This window comes from Hylaeus anthracinus, unplaced genomic scaffold, assembly GCF_026225885.1.
Source record: "Hylaeus anthracinus isolate JK02 unplaced genomic scaffold, UHH_iyHylAnth1.0_haploid 11989, whole genome shotgun sequence".
NCBI lineage: Eukaryota > Metazoa > Arthropoda > Insecta > Hymenoptera > Colletidae > Hylaeus > Hylaeus anthracinus.
The window spans coordinates 10683446-10702304 of NW_026534337.1; the positions used below are offsets into that span (position 1 = coordinate 10683446).

The window sequence follows — 18859 nt, forward strand, 5'->3', positions numbered from 1 at the left end:
AAAAAAATTCTAATAAATAGGTTCTCAAACCTTTTGTGTCTCAGATATATCTACTTCAAGGGTACCAGGTTACTTAACACGTTCCAGCACGCCCAAGCCGGATTTCTAATTGCACCGGCTGCATTGTCAACGCATTCCTACAATTCCTAGAGTGTTTTTTTTTTTATCGCAATCATATTTCACATGACTGTTTCAATATTGCTTAACGTGATCTGTCCCGTAATTAAGTGGACGTGCGTCGAAAGGAAACGTTCTCGCGCACCTGTGTCTACTAGAAAATTCTTCCTCTCTTTTAATGCATTCTGTTGGCATACTCACTGCCGCGTCACTCGGGTGTACACGAACCAACGAGGAATTTCGCTTTCGCTACCGAGTTGTAAAAATCAATCATGAAGGCGAAGCGTGAAATAAAAGCCGTTCCGTCTGGAATTCATGAATCTTTATGGGATGCAAAAAGTAACTACCATTTTAAATCTCGGATTATATAGGAGGGACTAACGTGCTCACCTTGAATAACTTATGGGCGAGAAAGAGTCGCGGAGGCTCGCGCTATAAGCTCCCGGGATCCCAATGGGAAAGGGAGGAATTAAATATTAATTTTAGGAATATTTATTTGGCGTGTAAAGTTTGCGGGATTTAAAAGATTCGGAATACTTGTTTGGTTAATTTGATATTCGAACTGTATTCTAGTTCTCGTCAGGAACACAATCTTGTGGTAAAATATTCATAATAAATAATGCATTGTATGTTACGTATGATGTGTTAATATATGTATGTTGTACGATATGTAATTGTTGATGTATGATGCATAATATATGATATACTATACATATATCAATATAAAAATATATAATATGATATATGATATACGCGATGTACAATTTACTATACATATATGAATATAAAAATATATAATATGATATATGATGTATAACGTGTAATGTATTACATATCATGAATAATATATGATATACGATGTACAATATACTATACATATATGAATATAAAAATATATAACATGATGTATACTGTATAATGTACATACATAACATACAATATACAATAATAACACAATGTAAAGAAACCGATCCATACGAAAACAAAATGAAATACAAGGAACCTACCTCGACACCGAACCGAGCCCCACAAAAGTCGTTCCAAACATTCCGAAAAAGCGCCTCTAAATAAAAATCGTTTCGGCAACGGAAAATTCACGGATATTGCCTCGGGGCGAACAACGAGTAGGTTAAACAGTTGAGCTCTGCGCTCATAATGCTGAAAGGTTCTCGTATAGGAGCTCGGCTGAAAATTAAAAGTTCGATCAAACAACGAACGAACGTCGAAGAAGAGTTCCTTTCGCTGGGAAACTTGGTCCGGAGCCGGCTGAAATCACGAGACCTTTTCCCCGTAGGAAAAAAGGCGCAGGACAATCTGGCGTCGAGGGTATCGCGTTTCTCTCGGCAGAGCGAGTGGGCGATGCAGGTATACCGATTAATGCTGCCACGGTCTTTCTCGAGGAAATTCTAAGAAACACGGGCGGAACTCTTCCTCAAAAGGTGGACGAACCGCGTGGAAAGCGCTTTTTCTCATGCGGGCTGACCTCCTATGCGCCACCTCGACCCCCCACCATCGTCCAATGAAGCTCAATTAGTTAATTACTCGGATAAACCGGGGTACACGTGACGTAACCTTTGATAAGTATCCGCGCGCTACTTACACGCGCGACGCTGGCCTCGTTAATTTCCGATGATCGTGTATGTTTAAACCGCGCGATTAAGTACGGAGCTTCGAGATTTAAAGGACATGCGTGAGCGATAACGTGGCGCCTGCTAGCTAGACCGCAAAGGCAAAATGGGAGGACGTACACTGGTGCTTGCCAGTGTGCGTACGCTCCACGGAACCGGGATTAATTCGAGTGTATCGAGGTGGATTTCGGTCACCTTTAAGGCAGTGAAATTGAAAACAATTTCACCTATGTTCCTCTCTCTCTCTCTTTTTCTTTTTTTTTTTTTTTGTTTTAGCAATTAACGGAGATTGACTTGATTTATTTGAAAGATCAACGTATAAGCGTATTAACATACTTTAATTCCACTCGTGCGTTAATTTCGTAAATTTTATTTGAAAAACGATAGAACTAAAAATGCTACGACCATTTTTACAATGCCACTTTCCACGAACTCGTTTAATCCGGAATAGAAAAATAAAATCCGAGTAAACTACTGGGAGTAGAAAGACATTTCAAGTACCAAAATTGTCAAGTTTTTCTGTGAATTTGAAGTGTTCCTACATCTATAAATCCCGCATCTAGTAATTTCTATTTCCACACAATTTTCTTCAACCATTCCCAAATTTTCCTCTGCTTTCGATCAGTTTTCGCCCAAGATACACCCTTGACCTATCCCTTCTCTTTGTGCCTCGTTAATGTACACAGATTTGTCTAACCAGTAACGATATACGTGCCGAAGTAAAATGTTCGCGCCACCGCTGAGGAAACAAATGATTACCAGAAGGCTAAGCATTACCGATTACGCAAATAAATTAAGACCTCATCACGGCCAAAGTACTCGAAGAATCCTTGAACGTAATATCTCGCGAGCCTTCGAGAGAGATACGTCAAAATAGGCGATGTATTTATAGCTTGCTATTCTATATTCCCTTGAAACTAAAACGCTCGGTTATCGTTAAATGTAGCCCAGCGAATGCAGCACGTGAACGATAAAAATACACATTTTCCTTACCGTTCCAGACGTTATCGCGGTTCCCCGCGGCAAAATAAACCCCGATGGATCTCCCGAATGATCAAGCTACACCTGTTGCGTAGCGCACACGCGCGCAGAAATCCAAGAATTACAGAACAGGAAGGGAATGGCTTCGCGCGGCTTCATCAAACTGTCATATCACGTTGGCGTGTGAGATTTCCATTAATTCTTCGCTTTCGATTCTGTCGCGCTTCGTACTCGGGAGAAACCGAGTAATTCAAGGGGAAACGCGACGGTCCTTGCGATGTCCGCCGACGGAGTTGCGCAACGACTCGTGGCTAGTTAGAAATCACGTTAGAAGACCGCGTGAATAAATGTTCGTTCAATAACAAGCAAGTTCGCCGTGTCGTCGAGTGAAAAGTGGAAAAAAAAAAAAGTAATTTCAAGCTGGCAATTAAAAACGAACGCGATGCGTATATAGGACGGCTGCATCGCAATCAGCGTATTAGACCATGGTCGCGCATAATGACGAGCTAAGTGGATGACTAAGTTTTCTTCAGGCCAAACCGTGGACTGATAACTATTCGCGACGACGACGACTGAACGCGACATAATTGAGTTTATCTTTTTTAATCAGGCGTAATTGAATTTGCAAGGTACGACTCGAACGACAAATGGGTAAACGAAAGAGGGGGTGGTGAATTTTCTATTGGGTGAGGAAAGCGTGCACAAAAGCAGAACTATATGATGTAATGTATCGATATAACTATAGTATATATGCTTAGATATTATATTGCGTTGTATGTATTTAGAAAATAAAAGATAATTTCAAAATATATAAAATGTCGACAATAATATACATGCTATAACGTTTGGAGGATAAGATGCTACCAAAATAATCATTATAGCGATGTCAACTATAGTATATATCATATATACACACACATTTTATACAATTTAGAGGATAAAAAAAGAATATACAAAATATAAACAACATATGAAATATAAAAAAAAAAATATTAATTTGCAGAAACATGTCCATTCTACCTATGACAAAGATCAGATTATGTTGAGAATTTTATTAAGAATATCTCTGCAAAGTTGTGAAAAATGAATTAGTAGATACAGATCGTTGCAATAGAACAAAAATAATTCAGTATCTAACTGTAATTATACAGCATAACCATTGCCATAAAAAGAACTTGATCTACCAATCTCTACTTATTCCCTCCTTTTCTGTTTATTCCCACAATTATACAGCATAACCATTGCCATAAAGAACTTGATCTACCAATCTCTACTTATTCCCTCCTTTTCTGTTCATTCCCACAATTCCATTAGTCGCCTACATCACCTATATCCCAGACACATGTCCTGCCCCGGAGCTACAATACTATCGGTCGTTATCGTCTCTTATCGCGGCCAGGTCATCGAACTTTGATTTTATCAAAGGATTCCTCTACATACGCGATGCGATTCGAAGAAGACGAAACGCAAATGGAGAACGAGAGCGAATAGGTCGCGAGCAGTCCCGGATTCGTGGCATTCCTCGCCTAAGGTTTCTACTTCGAATCTTCGTCACGTACGAGGAAACGAGCCGGGGCTGGCATTAGGAATGAGAAGAAGCCGGTCCTATTATTAAGGAAAAAATAGAACATCCTTCGAAACGGAGCCCGGACCGACCGTCTTCCAGCGGATCTACCAAAAATCTGTGAACGCCGTGCTGGACACGGGCCGAACCAGCCTCCGCTCATCCCACGGACCATCTGCCCCCGGTCATTCTCCTACCTGAAACTTCTGTTCACCTGGCGCGTCCCCTTTCCAACCCATCCCTCCCCCGTTACTTTCGTTTATCTTATTTTCGGTACCATTCAGCAGTCTCTTCTGCCAACCACTGCCACCGGTTCTTTGTGAACCGGACTGCCTCGAGCGCGCTCTTCCCCGTCGTGCCGCTCAATGGAATTTGCCAACAGCTGGACCAGCCGCGCAAGAAACGGATCTCTCCCGGTGGATCTCCCGGACTTATGCTAAACAATACGTAATTACGAACGATACGCGGCCCGTTAACGTAAAACGATGCTCGCTCCGTGGCCTGTACGCGAGAGCTCTGCAGCGGGAGTATGGCCGCTTTAGTTAATCTCTGCGGACTCGAGTGGAACAATATATGCGACTACCGCTCTCGAAACAAACGTAAACATTTATAGGTCAGCGAGTGCGACTATTAAATTACTAATTGCACGGGAGCCGGCTCGACTCGCTTACAGAGACGCTGGCAACCGACCAGGAAGGGCATTTAGAATGGAAATAAGAAACAAATTTCATACGCGCCTCGGGGAGGGAACGGGGTTTAGACCTAACTGAATTATCGATTACGGTTGCAATGGGCTAGGCTCGAATAACGGTGGTGTTTCGGTGTTTAGAGGGAACTCGAGTGGATCGACTATTTTACGGTTTTAAGTGGATTCGATGAATACTATTGGTTTGTTGTTTGAAGTAGGTTCGATTAATGCAGTTATTTTATTGGTTTCAAGTATGGTCTAATAATGTAATTATTTCGTTATTTGAAAAACATTCGGATGATTCACTTCATTATTTGGAGTAGATTCAAGTAATACATTACTCCATTATTTGATGTACATTTAAATTGTACAGTCGCTTTATTATTTCAAGTAATACGATTATTTTATCATTTGAAACGCGTTCAAACGATGCAGTTACTTCATTATTTGAAGTACATTCAAATAATAAGATTATTTTATTATTTGAAACACATTTAAATCATACAGTAATTGCATCATTTAGAGTACATTTAAACAATACGATTATTTTATTATTTAAAACACGTTGAAATGATGCAGCCGCTTCATTATTTAGAGTGCAATCAAATAATACGATTATTTTATTATCTGAAGTGAAACGGAGCAATGAAGTTCTTTCATCATTTGAACTAACAACGAAATTAGAATCTAATCGACGCGATCTCTTTTTGAATATCATCGTCAAGAAATGAAATCGATCGCTAACTTCTTCTACGTCTACATGTACCATAAAATACGCCACTTTTAAAATATCCATCAAGTACCCCTTTATGCATTCCCAAATGAAGTAAAGATACAGTAACATAAAAAGAGAATATCATCCAGAAAATTAACAAACACGTAGTTCAACAAATGCGAAGTTGCACAGCTCCAACAATTCTGAATATCAACAAAACTACTACTCGTTGCCAACCCGAATCGTTGGCTACGTTTATTTTATAGATCGCCCTCACATTCGATATCTCGAGATCGCAACGGAATGATTTGTTCGGCACAGTATTACCACCTCAGAGGTATCGGGTTTCTTTCCCCTGTAAAATTTGGCACATTCCCTCGCGTTGTTCGCGAGTGATGTGCCATTAAAGCGAACGATGTGGCCCGTATGTAAACTCGATTTCTCGCGCGTAGAACGAATGCCGATCGAGCGTTAAACGCGTACGTTTAAACATGCGCAGGAATGCAGTTCACGCGGAATGTTAATGAAACAATTAACTAACGTTACGTTGCGAGGCTAGGGCTGGTGCCGATAAATTCAGTGCGACAAATCTCGTAGACCTCTTGGAGAAGTGAAACGCGCGAATGTTATTTCGCTCGGGTTTATACGGTTCGATTGGATCTACGTGTCATCAGCGCGGATGTTCAAGCCGTGAATGAAGGTTCATTAGTCGAGGAAAAATACGATTCCGTACGATCGTTGCTGTATGATACTCGGACGTATGTTTCATACAAGAATATTTACTCTGTGATAGTTTCAAGAATTTTTTCTCAGTGACTATCGCGCGTGACTTTTATAGGAATTCTTTAAAATTTTGGTTGCAATTTAATTTGCTGAAAACTTGAATACATTAAATAATCGCTATGGTTGTTGGTGATGCTTTCTAGGATTTGGACAGCATTTTAAGTAAATCGAAATGACTGTGATGTGACGTCATTATTGAATGTAAAATTTCAAAAATTTTGTATTTTAGAATGTAATAGAGTACAACAAATATAAAGTTATTGGAATTCTCATTTCTGATCATTTCCAAAAATTTTAGTTCGCAAAGTAAGGACGAGCCCCAACTGCCTAGCCAAGTGAAATACTCGTTTCGAACAATTATCGGTGTGCAATCTATGATAAGCTGTTGGAATGTTTCAAGAATTTACAATTGAGTATGGCGAGCATTCGCCGATTAGAAAGGTCGTACTTGAGTTCTTAGTCAACTGAAGAATTCATTTCGAATGAGACTATCAGTCCGTGATCTATCTCGCTGATTTATCGCATTTTTATTTAACGTCTTTATTGCACCGTGAAACAAAGCAAGATATAAAAAGAAGACTCGTAAGACTGTTTTACAATCTACTCCTAAACTCGCGTAGCCAACTCAAAAATACGAGTCAAAATAACTAATGGCGTAGTTGCTATTGCAAATAGGTAAAACTCTAGTAATCGGCATACTTACTACGATAAGACTAATACATCGTGAAATATCAATACGTTATCTGGCACAAAAAGTTGTAATTATACACACTGCCCGAAAAACCAATAATATAAATAGTTTTCGCACAAATGACTCAGAATGTGACTCACGAGCAACGTCACCTTTGAAATATAACATTTACAGAGAAATAATAAATAACCATCGTCGAGTAAACCGCGACGAAATACATTCAAGGAGGCTCTACAGTTACGCTGTAGGTCAATATAGAGTTACTATTGTCGCTTGATTCGCGCAGTGAATCTGGCATAGTATTTAGAATATTACAATGGTTCGCAATTTGATATCAAAATAAAAAAAAAAATTATGTTAAACATTGATTTTTAGTCGTTATTATATCTATTATATTTATATTGTATCATAAAGTAACATAAATTAATTATTTTCAAACTACAGTACTGTTTGTATTTGAACGCGTGTTTTCTAACCTCTCGTACAGCGTGCCAGATCTCTCGTACTATGTCGATAGCAGAAGACAAAACGCATTATCCCAGTATTCTTTAATTTATTATTAATACTACGAGTACCCTCGGAGTATTTTGTAAATCGATACATGTTCTTTAGATATATATTTTTATTACGCATAAAATTTTCGATCCGATCTCGCCGTCAATTACTTTGTAGCACGTAATTGAGTGTGTTGAAAACGCATTTTCCCATAAGAGTTCGCGTTAAAAAGTGAGAAATTGAAACATTTATTTCTCAGCTTTTAGGTACCCTAGCCTTCCCAAAAATTCGTATGGGTGTTTCTGGGATAAAATCCAACCCGTGCGCAGATTTTTATAATTTTCTTGGCGTTATTTCTATTTGCACTAAAGCCTCCTTAACAAAAACAAATATACCGTTAGATTGGAGCGCGATTCAAGGAATGGCTTCGTGGCGGTAATTAAAATTACACGCAATTATAAGGTTATCGGACAATGGATGTGCCCCTGGCTGGTCTAGCGCACGAGGAAGAGTAATTACGCTTTTTTAAGACCCGGTAATTGTTCCTTCCGCAACAACGATTACGACTTGCTCGTAGATGCAACTGCCCACAATGGTAACCATTGTTGCAATTGCTTATACGGAGCGAACGGTGAGGTAACTGTTAGTTATTCGTGATGCATGCGAAATTATCGCGTGAGTAGATTCGAGATCCTGAGATCTTAAAGTTTCCTAGCACGATCCTCGAGCACCCACGCTAACGCCGCGCGCTCTGCTCCAAAAGCGTTATATTCTAAATATAATTTGCTAATAGAATCTTCGAATAGACATCGCGAGAATGCACCGCGCACAACAGAAGACGCTTGGGGTACAAAACCCAGGAATCTTATAAATGTTCCCTCGGTCGATAAATTCGTTGATTTTTATGTGCTCCGATCGACGCTTCAAACTCGCTCTGAGGGAATATTCACGCATTCCTATTCGCGAATGTTTCACAGAAACCGAGTCCTTTTACGAAACTGTACTTGTTCTGCTATTCTATGAATGGAACGCTCAATTTGGAGTACGAAAGTTAGAAAATGTAATAGAGCAAGTTAAAGGTACCTCGAAATCACGAACGACCACCCAGTGATTGTCAATTTTGAAATCCAAGAGAAAGAAACCTTTATGGGATAAAATCCTACAAAATATCATATGGAATGCAATACACCTATTTAATCAACCCAGTAACAAGAAGTTTCAAATGAAGCTCAACTACAATGTAAAGGTTAACTTATCGCATCACTTAAACAAAAAAAAAATTTGTTTTCTACGCTTGAGTAATAATTCCGCCCGGCGGGGCGCCCCCCCCAAAAAAAAAAAATCAACGAAAACCCATTTGGAGCCGCTTTCTACGTGAGTGTATTTGAAGTTACGTTCCGTTTCAAGGTAAGCTCGCCCTTGATATTCTTAATAAAACAGATAAAAAAGTACTCACCATGAACGGCGAAAAGTATCACCATTAGACCAACGAATCGTAAGGGCAGCATATTGGTTCGTCTTTGTTTAAAAAGCACTGTCAACAACTGGCACAATTGGCACTACTATCGTGGTTCGGGCTTCGAACTTGCTCTCGTCGACTCGACTAACGTGCGTCTGTACACGACTGGACGGTATTTCGCGGCTCGCGACGACTGATAGTTGAACGGAATTAAGAACCGAACGTATCCACCGATACGAGGTGGATACCGAATACAAACTGAGTACGAACGCGCGTGGTATCCGAAGAGCGGCGGCGGAATCGCGCCCCCGGCTTTTTACGGGGACCTGCGCCGACCGGTTGCGCACTAGACAGAGAGGCAAACTCGACACGCGCCTACCCTTCTATACGAATAAACGTACACGCCTACGATCTTTGAATGTGTACGGTACCATCAAACTGGTATGAACGCGCGCCTGTACGAAAGCGAGTGTATGTTCCATGGCGCAATATCGGCTCGCCACGAATTTCTATCCGTCGGTTAAGAAAATACAACCTTTGCCTATTTTTCAATAATCCACCAATGCTCAGATTTCTAATTGCGGAATACGCTTTACTTTTTCTGCTTAAAGGGGGTATCCCGAATTAGAAGGTCTAAAGAAAGCGGTTTTTCGTGAATTTCTTTAGGATGGAAAGAAATAATTAATTCCGTCGATCTTTTTATTCTATTGTCATACATATTTGAGTAGTCTGTAGACATTTTTTCAAACAAGAAATGTTCAAATTGGGTCGACTGTGACGCACATTTGTTGGGCATCTCACAATTGAAACCTCCTATCGGCGGGAAAGATGCAGATCGTAATTTTGGTTTGACACAGAAAAAAAAAAGAAAAGAAATTTTCATTTTCATACATTTTTCTTCTACGTGAACTAAGAATATTCATAACAAAAACAATTTTAAACAACTTTTTTATCAAGTTAAAGTGATTTTTGTCAACCAAAGAACTCGTTCCTTCCAACGTACTTCCAAAGCCAATTGTATATAGATTATAAGTTTTCTATAGTTTTTGTTCCATGACTCATAGATGCCGAGAAATCCGTCCTCCCGTGGCGGTGTTTTCAAAAAAGCTGTTTTCGACGACGGTCTCTGTCGCCGCCGTTTTGTATGAAAATGACGATAAAAAAAATTATTTTTCGTTCTTCAATATGTGTTAAATAAAGGGTTAAATAAGGGGTTTTACCCTTTAAATTCTAACGGTTAGTAAATAAAGTCCTACCCTGAATTTATCGAACACGATTCGTTTAATATTGCTTGCATAGACACATCACCAAGCAAAAATGATGGACGGATGGTCAATGTGAATCACTTTTGTAATTATTACTCAAGTGTAGAAAACAAATTTTTTTTTCTTTTAAGTGATGTGACACGTTAACCTCTAAATTGTATTTGAGCTTTCATTAGCACGAAAACCGAGAGATTCTCGAAATCGCGACCACAGAATAATACAAAATAAACCGCCTTCTACGAAAATGAAGAAATCGGTATTTCTACGTGTAAACGTCACTCTACTCAGAAATCGTACCAACGTTGCAAATAGATGAAATAAGAATTTGCAAAGACAGGCAAACGTACGACAACTTTCAATTTTGGCGCCACCTACAAACTCGCGTTACGAATTACAAACAGGGCCGACGTGACCTTTTACGGGGCCGAGTTCAAAAATTTTGCGGGGCCTGAATTCACATTCAAATCCTACACTTGAATTTCACAACGAGGAATTATTTATTTACAAATGCTATATATTTTTTATAAGATGAATATTAAACAATAATAACTTTTATGATTTTTGTCACTCCTTTCAATTTAATCATCGCTACAAAAAGAGTGTCTTGCATCTCAGCAAAAATTGCTTCCATTTGTTGATGCTATCATCAGTCTGTAAATAGTTAATCAAAATGGGTACCTTTTAATTCAGTAATTTTCGTAAACCGCGGGGCCTTTTAAAACGCGAGGCTTTGCGCTGGCCCTGATTACAAAACTAGTGAAATCTGAATTTTTACGTATAAAGCGATATCTATTGAAAATTTCATTACGTAACAATATTACGACAATTGCCTTTTATTTATTAACTTTTATTACTTGCTCATTCTGTTTTCTTGTTAAAGTACCCCAAATAAGTATTGCTCCCACATAAAGCCGGCCCTGCACGGGTGCACGCGCGCGCGCAAGAACAGTAAGTACATTTACACGTTACTTTCGTTGACCGCCAACCTCTTTCGATTCATACATTCACTTTGTCATTATGCATAAATCGAATCGGAGGGGAACATTCGCTACTCTGCATACCTTTATCTTTATGCTACTTAAAAACTGTTTCACGGTATCAACATTTCCGAGGAAAGAATGTCGATTTATGCTAAAATTAATTTTTCTAGATAACATTCATATTGGGGTAAATATGGTTGTCACTCGACGTGATTAATTTACTAAGAAAAAACGATGTTTTAATTGCGGTTAAAAATAGTCACCGACTACGTTGTATGACTTATCAACCAAATGACTCATACCTGTGCAAAAAGTCCCAATGATGTCACTTGAAAGGTAATATTCTATGAATATTCCGTATTTGCAGAAATATACATATATATTTTTTCTGATACTAAATGTTTGAGTCAATTTTGTTCATTATTAATTATTAACTAATTAGGATATGCTTCTTTATATTTGTAAAATAAGAAATTCATAATGTCTGCTATAAGGAACAAGTACAATTGTAAGTAAAATATAAGCCAAGTGAAATTTCAGCGAAGGTAATATTTGCCAATTTGCATGTTAAACTGCTGATAGCACGTATCAACAAATATTTGAAATTTATATCCGCCAGGTGAACGGCAGCCTTATGCATTTCATTTCCCTTTCTACGATAACAAACGAAACCCTTGTTTTGCATCACATGGTTTATCTCTTTGAATATATCAGTCAAACTCGTCTAACTATAAATTTCTGTTACAATTTTTATTTAACAGCTCGTATTGCTCGATGAAAACATATATTAGTCAATTATACAATACGATATACGTTAAATAATATTAGGTACTTGCCGACGCTGTGGCGAAACAAGTTCTTTTTGCTAACTTCAAACTCATTCCTTTCGATGTATAATAAATATAAAGTCTTGAAATATTGTAATTCGTCCATTACACGTTCAAACTTATTACAAATCATTATATCCACTAAAAAGATTATTTCACAAACAAGTTATCTCCCAAACTGTAATAATTATATGTAAACGACAATAACCACCTAACTTAACAGTGTCGCCACCTAGCGGAAGAGACGTGAAACCGCATCGCAGTGAATTTATTAATTACATGCGATACGAGTTGCCAAGTGTATAAAAAAAAGAAACTTTGTCACTAATAGTAAGAAAATATTTCCGAGCAAATTATTGATACGTTCGCGCAAATAGAATAAGTCGAATAAAAGGAACCGCGGTCATTTTCCGGTATAACTGGATCGACAGATTTTCATTGGAGGAGACTCGCATCCCATTGGTCGGTTTTGAAACGACCACGAGTCCCGCTGTGAAATCCGGATGCGTTAGGGAACGCAATGGGACAAAGGACGCTGTCGTACGCAGGCAGATAGACGCCATGTTCATTTGTCAACGGACGTCAAGGTGTGATCATCGGAGGGAACAGAGATTGCCTTCGATGAAGTATAAAGGTTATCAAGTGTTCGCATGAAATTACCGTACAAGTTCGCGTGTATTTAATACCGTTTAACGATATGGCGTCCACGGAATCACGGAAACGTAAACTGGAAGAGTACGAAATGCAGCTGTTTGGCTTTCATTCAAGAGCCGTGTACGCTACTAGTAAGGCGCCGCCGATTTTTTGATTTTCGGTTGAATGCTTTTCAGATATTACGACACGCTCGCTATGAGAAATTGTATATTCCGATCGTTGGACGGGTGTACTCTGGTATCATGTGGATTTGGTCATGACTAGAGTCACACTCGTCCATTGCTTGGAGTACTTTCACCGGGACCTTGCGGACGAAGTCAATCACAAAGGCTAACGCTTCTTCTTCTCTTCTCTCCTCTCCTCTCACGCTACAAATTGAAACAGCAAACAAATAAAAATTGACCTTATACCGATATATGTATCCAGTTCTAATTGCATCTTTCTTTCGTCTCGTGTTCTTTTTTTTTTCTTTTATCCAAGAACTCGAGTGAATTATGAAATATATTCGAATAAATACAAGTGATATTTCCAGGAGGTAGTTGGGAACTTGTTTTTGCTGTACGAACGATTTATTTGCTACTTTCTCGTATTTCTGTGTAAAAATAAAGATTTCAATAACAGAATATAGATACTTTTGTTATTTTTCAAATAATGGAGTGCTAATAAAGTATTAATAAATATATGATTCTTATATTATTGTTTTTGTATCTATGCTATAAAATATTGTAAAAATATTTTCCTTCTTTCTTTTTTTTGTAGTGAAAAATATTATATCTAACAGAATTCATAAAACTACTAACAAGATGTGTGACACTATTAGGAAAACATGTAAACTAAATTCTGAAAGTTTAGAAATACTAGAGTTAAATGAAAAGCAATTGGAAAGAACATATTGTAAAAGAGCAAAATCATGTTTAAAGAGCATAGAGGTAATTAATATGAGAGTACAAACACATTTTTGTTTTAATGTATAGGCATACAAATTAAAACTGATATTTCTTCGTGATGTTATTTAGAATGCTGTAAATAAATACATTGCTGTGCCAAGTAATGTCTTGTTAGAAGAGGACAAACATCAAAGGATACAATATAGCAAAACAGAATTTGAAAATATGAAACAAAGCTTGGAGGACTTACAACAAAGAGCAAAAAGAGTATGTATTTGGAGATTGCTTGTTTTAAAAGTCAATTGGTTTATCGAACTTAAATTTATATATACATTACAGGTAACTACTTTTAATGCAATATTGAAAGAAGAATTACAAATTTTAGAGGAGTTTCCAATATCTGAGGACAGTATAAATAAAAGGCATAAGACAATCGAAAATGGACTTAAATGTTCAGATGTAAATAAAAAAATGTATCAGGTAGTAGAAGATTACAAAGTACTTTCTACGAGTCTATTTGGTGCAATATCAATCACAGATAAATTAAAGTATAATGCAATAGATAATCTTAAGTGCAAAGACATAGATTTAAATAATTTATAAATTAATTTATAATTTTTTCTAACATAAGATGCAGTGTTGTAGTTCAAAGTGTTACTTTGAACATTAACATGTAAATATATATACTGTAACATTCTATGAATGTAAAATACTATTCGTACATTGTGTATTTTTATTAAATAAGCTTTATACAATAGACAAACAAATACATTATTATATATAACTGAATGTAATCACATTCTATATAAATTTTCATAAAATCCTTTTTATAAGCCAAAGCACATGCAGTATTAAATATAAAAATAGATCTAACAATGAAATAAAATAAAAAATTCACAACACTTGAACAAACACATAAATGCAATATGAATATGATAATTAGTTTTATGCTGAAGGATGAATTATCTTATTTACCTTGTACATACTTCTACCAGATATTCGTTCCCATTTACCACAGAATCATAATTCGAAACTTACAGGCAATTTTTAAGTCTGTAGGAATTATAATTAATAGCTTATTAAACCAGTACTTTCGAAATTTCGAAATAGTACAAAATATTCTAACCTAACAGAAAAAATTCAAATTAACGAACTATTTTGAAAAACTGTTTTTTATCCCTGTAAAAATGTCCTCCAAAAATTGCCATTTGAAATGTGAAAGATAAACACAGACAAATTCAAATAAGAAATTGAATTGAACTTGACAAGAAACCAATGAAAGTGACTAGAAACTAATAGACATCGTAATAGATTATCTTTCATTATTCGTTGGTAATGATTTTCATAGTACGCATGAAAACATTTATATATAATTGAACAAAAGTAAATAAAACAATTGGGAATTCTGGAAAATTTAATAATTATACGATTAATCTCCCGTTAACTAGTTTCACTTCCATCCGTAAGGTCACTTACACGATCCCCTCCTCCAGAGGCAAACAAAGGTAGTAGGGATACAGCTAACAACCGAGGACCTCGACAAAGAACCAAACTTATGTTTACTCTTTTCTTAATTATTTGTATACATCTTAACATTTTATACAAATAATGCATAAGTTGATCTACAACGATTTAATCGATACCACTAACAGAACTACAAAATGCCATATTATACAAAAATTAGTACATTGTTAAGTTTGAAAATCATTAATTATCAAACTTTCATTAAATATATTCTATTAAATGTTCTTATTGGCAGTTAACAGAAAATCAAATACAAAAAACAAGAACCAATGGCTTTTGTGTCTTGTGTTTATCGAGAAGTAAACCCTGATCTAGCTTCGTATTTCTGTATCTTTATATACAGCTACAAGTTTTGTATACACTTTTATTTTATTTATAACAATATCGTTAATATATAATTGATTGTAATAAAGATTTGAAAGACTGTAGTATTTTCTGTTAGGGATAAATCGATATTATGAAAGATACGCCAATAGCATGAAGTTTCGCCTCTTTTCCGTGCAGCGTGTTGTGTAGTCCTTTGTAAATCGTGCGCGGTTAGAGTAGAGATGAAAATGAGTGAAAATTTTGTATTCGTTATCGCAGATTAATGAATGTATCGTTACACGTTTTATGTTTTCCAAATTTCGGAATAACCACAAAATTTTTAAATACTTGCGACATTCTTAACCAAAACACTCGATCGTGTTTAGAAATCGTACTTAATCGTCTACATTTTGGTTCGTATAATTTCGTTTTTCTCGATAAGTAATGACTATGAATAACACTCAATTTACCTTTTCTGTGTGATATACACGATTAATTTGATAACACATGGTCGAAAAAAATATTCGAGTATAATATTAGTTTCAGTCAAGATGTAAGCAACCAATGTATTGATACTTTTTATTCATAAATTTAACATGCACAAATAGGTAATCAAGATGTCAGAACAATTTGTGGGCTGTACAGTTTCTGTTAAGTGTATTGAAGAAATTGGAACTTATCAGGGTCAGATAGTTGATTTAAATAAGGATTATGTTACGCTTGCAAAAGCTTTTTGTAATGGAGTGCCTCATTCTTCTTCTGTAGTTGTTTTAAGGTAATGTAATTATCTTAATATATGTGTAATTAATAATGTTATTGAATTAAATGTGTTTAAAAGAAATATGTTTTATCCCTTTTAGTACAAAAGATATATTAACTGTTGAATTTATATCGATTAACGAGACAGAATCAGCTGCAAGCGACAGTACTCCAGCACAGAATAAAGTAACTGTAAAGAGACCTATTGCTAAAAAAGCTGGAAGATCTTTTTCAGAAAGTGTACCATCTTCTACTCAAACTACATCCTCTCAAACCCAATTTGTTATTAAGAAACCAGATGTAAACACTCAATCTCTTATAGAACAACCATCGAATGGAAGAGTTCCATTAGGTATAAAAAACAAAATCAACATCACTTTTATATCATATAAATATCATATATTTTTTACTTCAAATGTTTTTATTTTAGCTGAATCTGCTAATAAACCAATACAGAAACGATTAAGTCATAGACAGAGAGCTTTGGAACGAGATGAAAACACATTTGGTACTCCAGTTGACCAGTATTTAAATCAAGACTTCGATTTTGAGAAGAATTTAGCATTATTTAATAAAGAGGTATGTACTTAAAATATACATATAATGAGTTTCTGAGTTTTGATATAGATTTATAGATACATAATTTTGGTTGTACTTATTGTAGGCTGTGTGGGAAGAAATAAATGCTTTGAAGCCTGATATTGTCAGACAATCAGAGAATAACTGGGGTACTACTGCAATATACCGACATGATGAAAATATTATTGTTTCTGAACCCACAGTTTTCAGACAAATAACAGTACCCTTTGCTGGTGAACAAGAATATAAAACAGACAATGGCTTAATAATTCCTAGCATAACCCTTAACCTTCATCGTCAATTAATAGGCGCAGCGGATCGGCTTGGAATCAGTTGGGAACGTAGAGTATGTATAATGCATTTAGACATAAAAGAGTATAATTTTCACATTTGAAATTTTATTTAGGTGGAACTTCTTGGCCGTGCTGGCGCTGAAATTATTTTGCAACTGTTAGGAGGAAGTCATCGACTTAATCCAAATAATGAACACCAATGGCCGACAGTTGTTGCGCTATGCGGACCTCACCGTTCTGGTGCTGCAGGTGTCAATTGTGCTCGTCAGTTAACTAGTCACGGCGTTAAAACTATAGTGTTTGTAGAAAATTCTGAAGATGTATTCCTTTTACAAGAATTATCTTTATATAAACTAACAGGAAATAAGGTAGAAACTAAAGTTAAGAATTTACCGTTTACGTTGGATTTGATACTCCTAGCACTTTGTGATGAAAATTCCCCAGAAGTTATTACCCCGATAGCAAAGTGGGTAAATAGTAACAGAGCACCTATTTTAGCTATTGAACCACCAGCCGCAGGTACACCCGGTATAGATAGTAAATTTAGTTTACTAGGTGGATTGCCATTGTCTCATAGTGTTCACAATGGCAGATTATATTTATGCAATCTTGCATTGCCAAACAAAGTATATGCAGATGTTGGTATAACATACAGGTCTCCTTTTGGACCCAAATTTGTCATTCCTTTGCATCCTAATATTTTTTAGCATATTTATATAGACGATACTTCTAATAGAATATTTTAGTTCAATGTAATTTTAATCTTACGTCTTGCATCTACAAAATTATGCTTATGTTGAAAACTTATTTTCGAAATTTGTTTAAATAAAAAAAAAAGTGATGTTACATTTAATATTACGTGTACGATCTATGCAAGAATGTAGCAAGGGACAAATTTATGCGTAAAACTAAATGCTTTAAAACAGATTAAATAATTTCGAAAGATTAAAAATGATCGCGATACAATACTATGTATAGAAATATCTGATCTACTTAAATGGGTGTACTGTTTACTATTCCAATATGCGTATAATATTTCTTTATCAAATATTATAATCAGATAAAAGGAACTGTGTAAATATGAAACGTGTCCCATTTTTATCTATAATTATAAATATTTAATATTGGTGATATGCTGAAGTAAATCAACTAAATTCAAATAAAACCGATATGAGAAGGTCACCTATTAAATAATAGAAATGAAGTTTACGTTACTTTGAATTTTGAATATTCATGTTCCGTGAGAATGAAGACCAATATGTTTTTCATAACTTATCTTGTGATATATTGACGTAAAAGATTCGTAATGTACTTATTTATAAATTATCCAGTAAAAGTAGTATAGAATTTGCATTCATTGTTATCGTATAACTTACTATTACGGACGCAAAACGTAAACAAAAATTTATTACATTGTTTAGAGCATAAAATAAATCATGGTAGTTATAGTTTTTTTACCTATTTTTATGTATAGAGTATAATCTTGGCTTGAATTTCTCAACCCTTTTAACTACTGTTTATCGTTAACATTTTGAATTAAAAAAATATTTGCGTTAGTACTCGGAATGTATTATAGATTTAATCACATGTTTTATTATTTTTCATGGCCAATATTACTGAATAATATATGAAACATGATGCTATAATTAAGATAACTATAACAA

At 35.9% G+C, this 18859-nt stretch overlaps 3 protein-coding genes and 1 long non-coding RNA gene across 4 annotated transcripts in view; 2 read left to right on the forward strand and 2 right to left on the reverse strand.

The window, feature by feature from the left end:
* LOC128887880 (neurotrimin-like) overlaps positions 1–9414 on the reverse strand; it is an 88897-nt gene extending 79483 nt beyond the window's left edge. Inside the window, exon 1 of the mRNA XM_054144340.1 lies at positions 9119–9414. Within this exon, the coding sequence (XP_054000315.1) occupies positions 9119–9170 (52 nt within the window). The 5' untranslated portion in view covers positions 9171–9414. The remainder of the gene's footprint in view (positions 1–9118) is intronic.
* A 2711-nt stretch (positions 9415–12125) lies between these two features.
* LOC128887895 (uncharacterized) lies at positions 12126–14523 on the forward strand. Its single transcript, XM_054144364.1, has 4 exons — positions 12126–12978; positions 13607–13776; positions 13864–14001; positions 14074–14523. Exons 1-4 carry the CDS (start codon positions 12891–12893, stop codon positions 14335–14337), a joined length of 660 nt encoding a protein of 219 aa, XP_054000339.1. The 5' UTR covers positions 12126–12890; the 3' UTR covers positions 14338–14523.
* Positions 13127–15204, reverse strand: LOC128887897 (uncharacterized). The gene is made up of 2 exons (XR_008460112.1): positions 14710–15204; positions 13127–13215 (listed from the first exon to the last, which is right to left on the reverse strand). It is a non-coding gene; the product is annotated as an uncharacterized LOC128887897 (long non-coding RNA).
* Positions 15205–15306: 102 nt separating this feature from the next.
* LOC128887883 (enhancer of mRNA-decapping protein 3) lies at positions 15307–18648 on the forward strand. The gene is made up of 7 exons (XM_054144342.1): positions 15307–15612; positions 15701–15977; positions 16173–16339; positions 16425–16675; positions 16754–16902; positions 16988–17248; positions 17309–18648. The coding sequence occupies exons 3-7, from the start codon at positions 16182–16184 to the stop codon at positions 17900–17902; spliced, it is 1413 nt and encodes a 470-aa protein (XP_054000317.1). The 5' UTR covers positions 15307–15612; positions 15701–15977; positions 16173–16181; the 3' UTR covers positions 17903–18648.
* Positions 18649–18859: the final 211 nt, after the last annotated feature.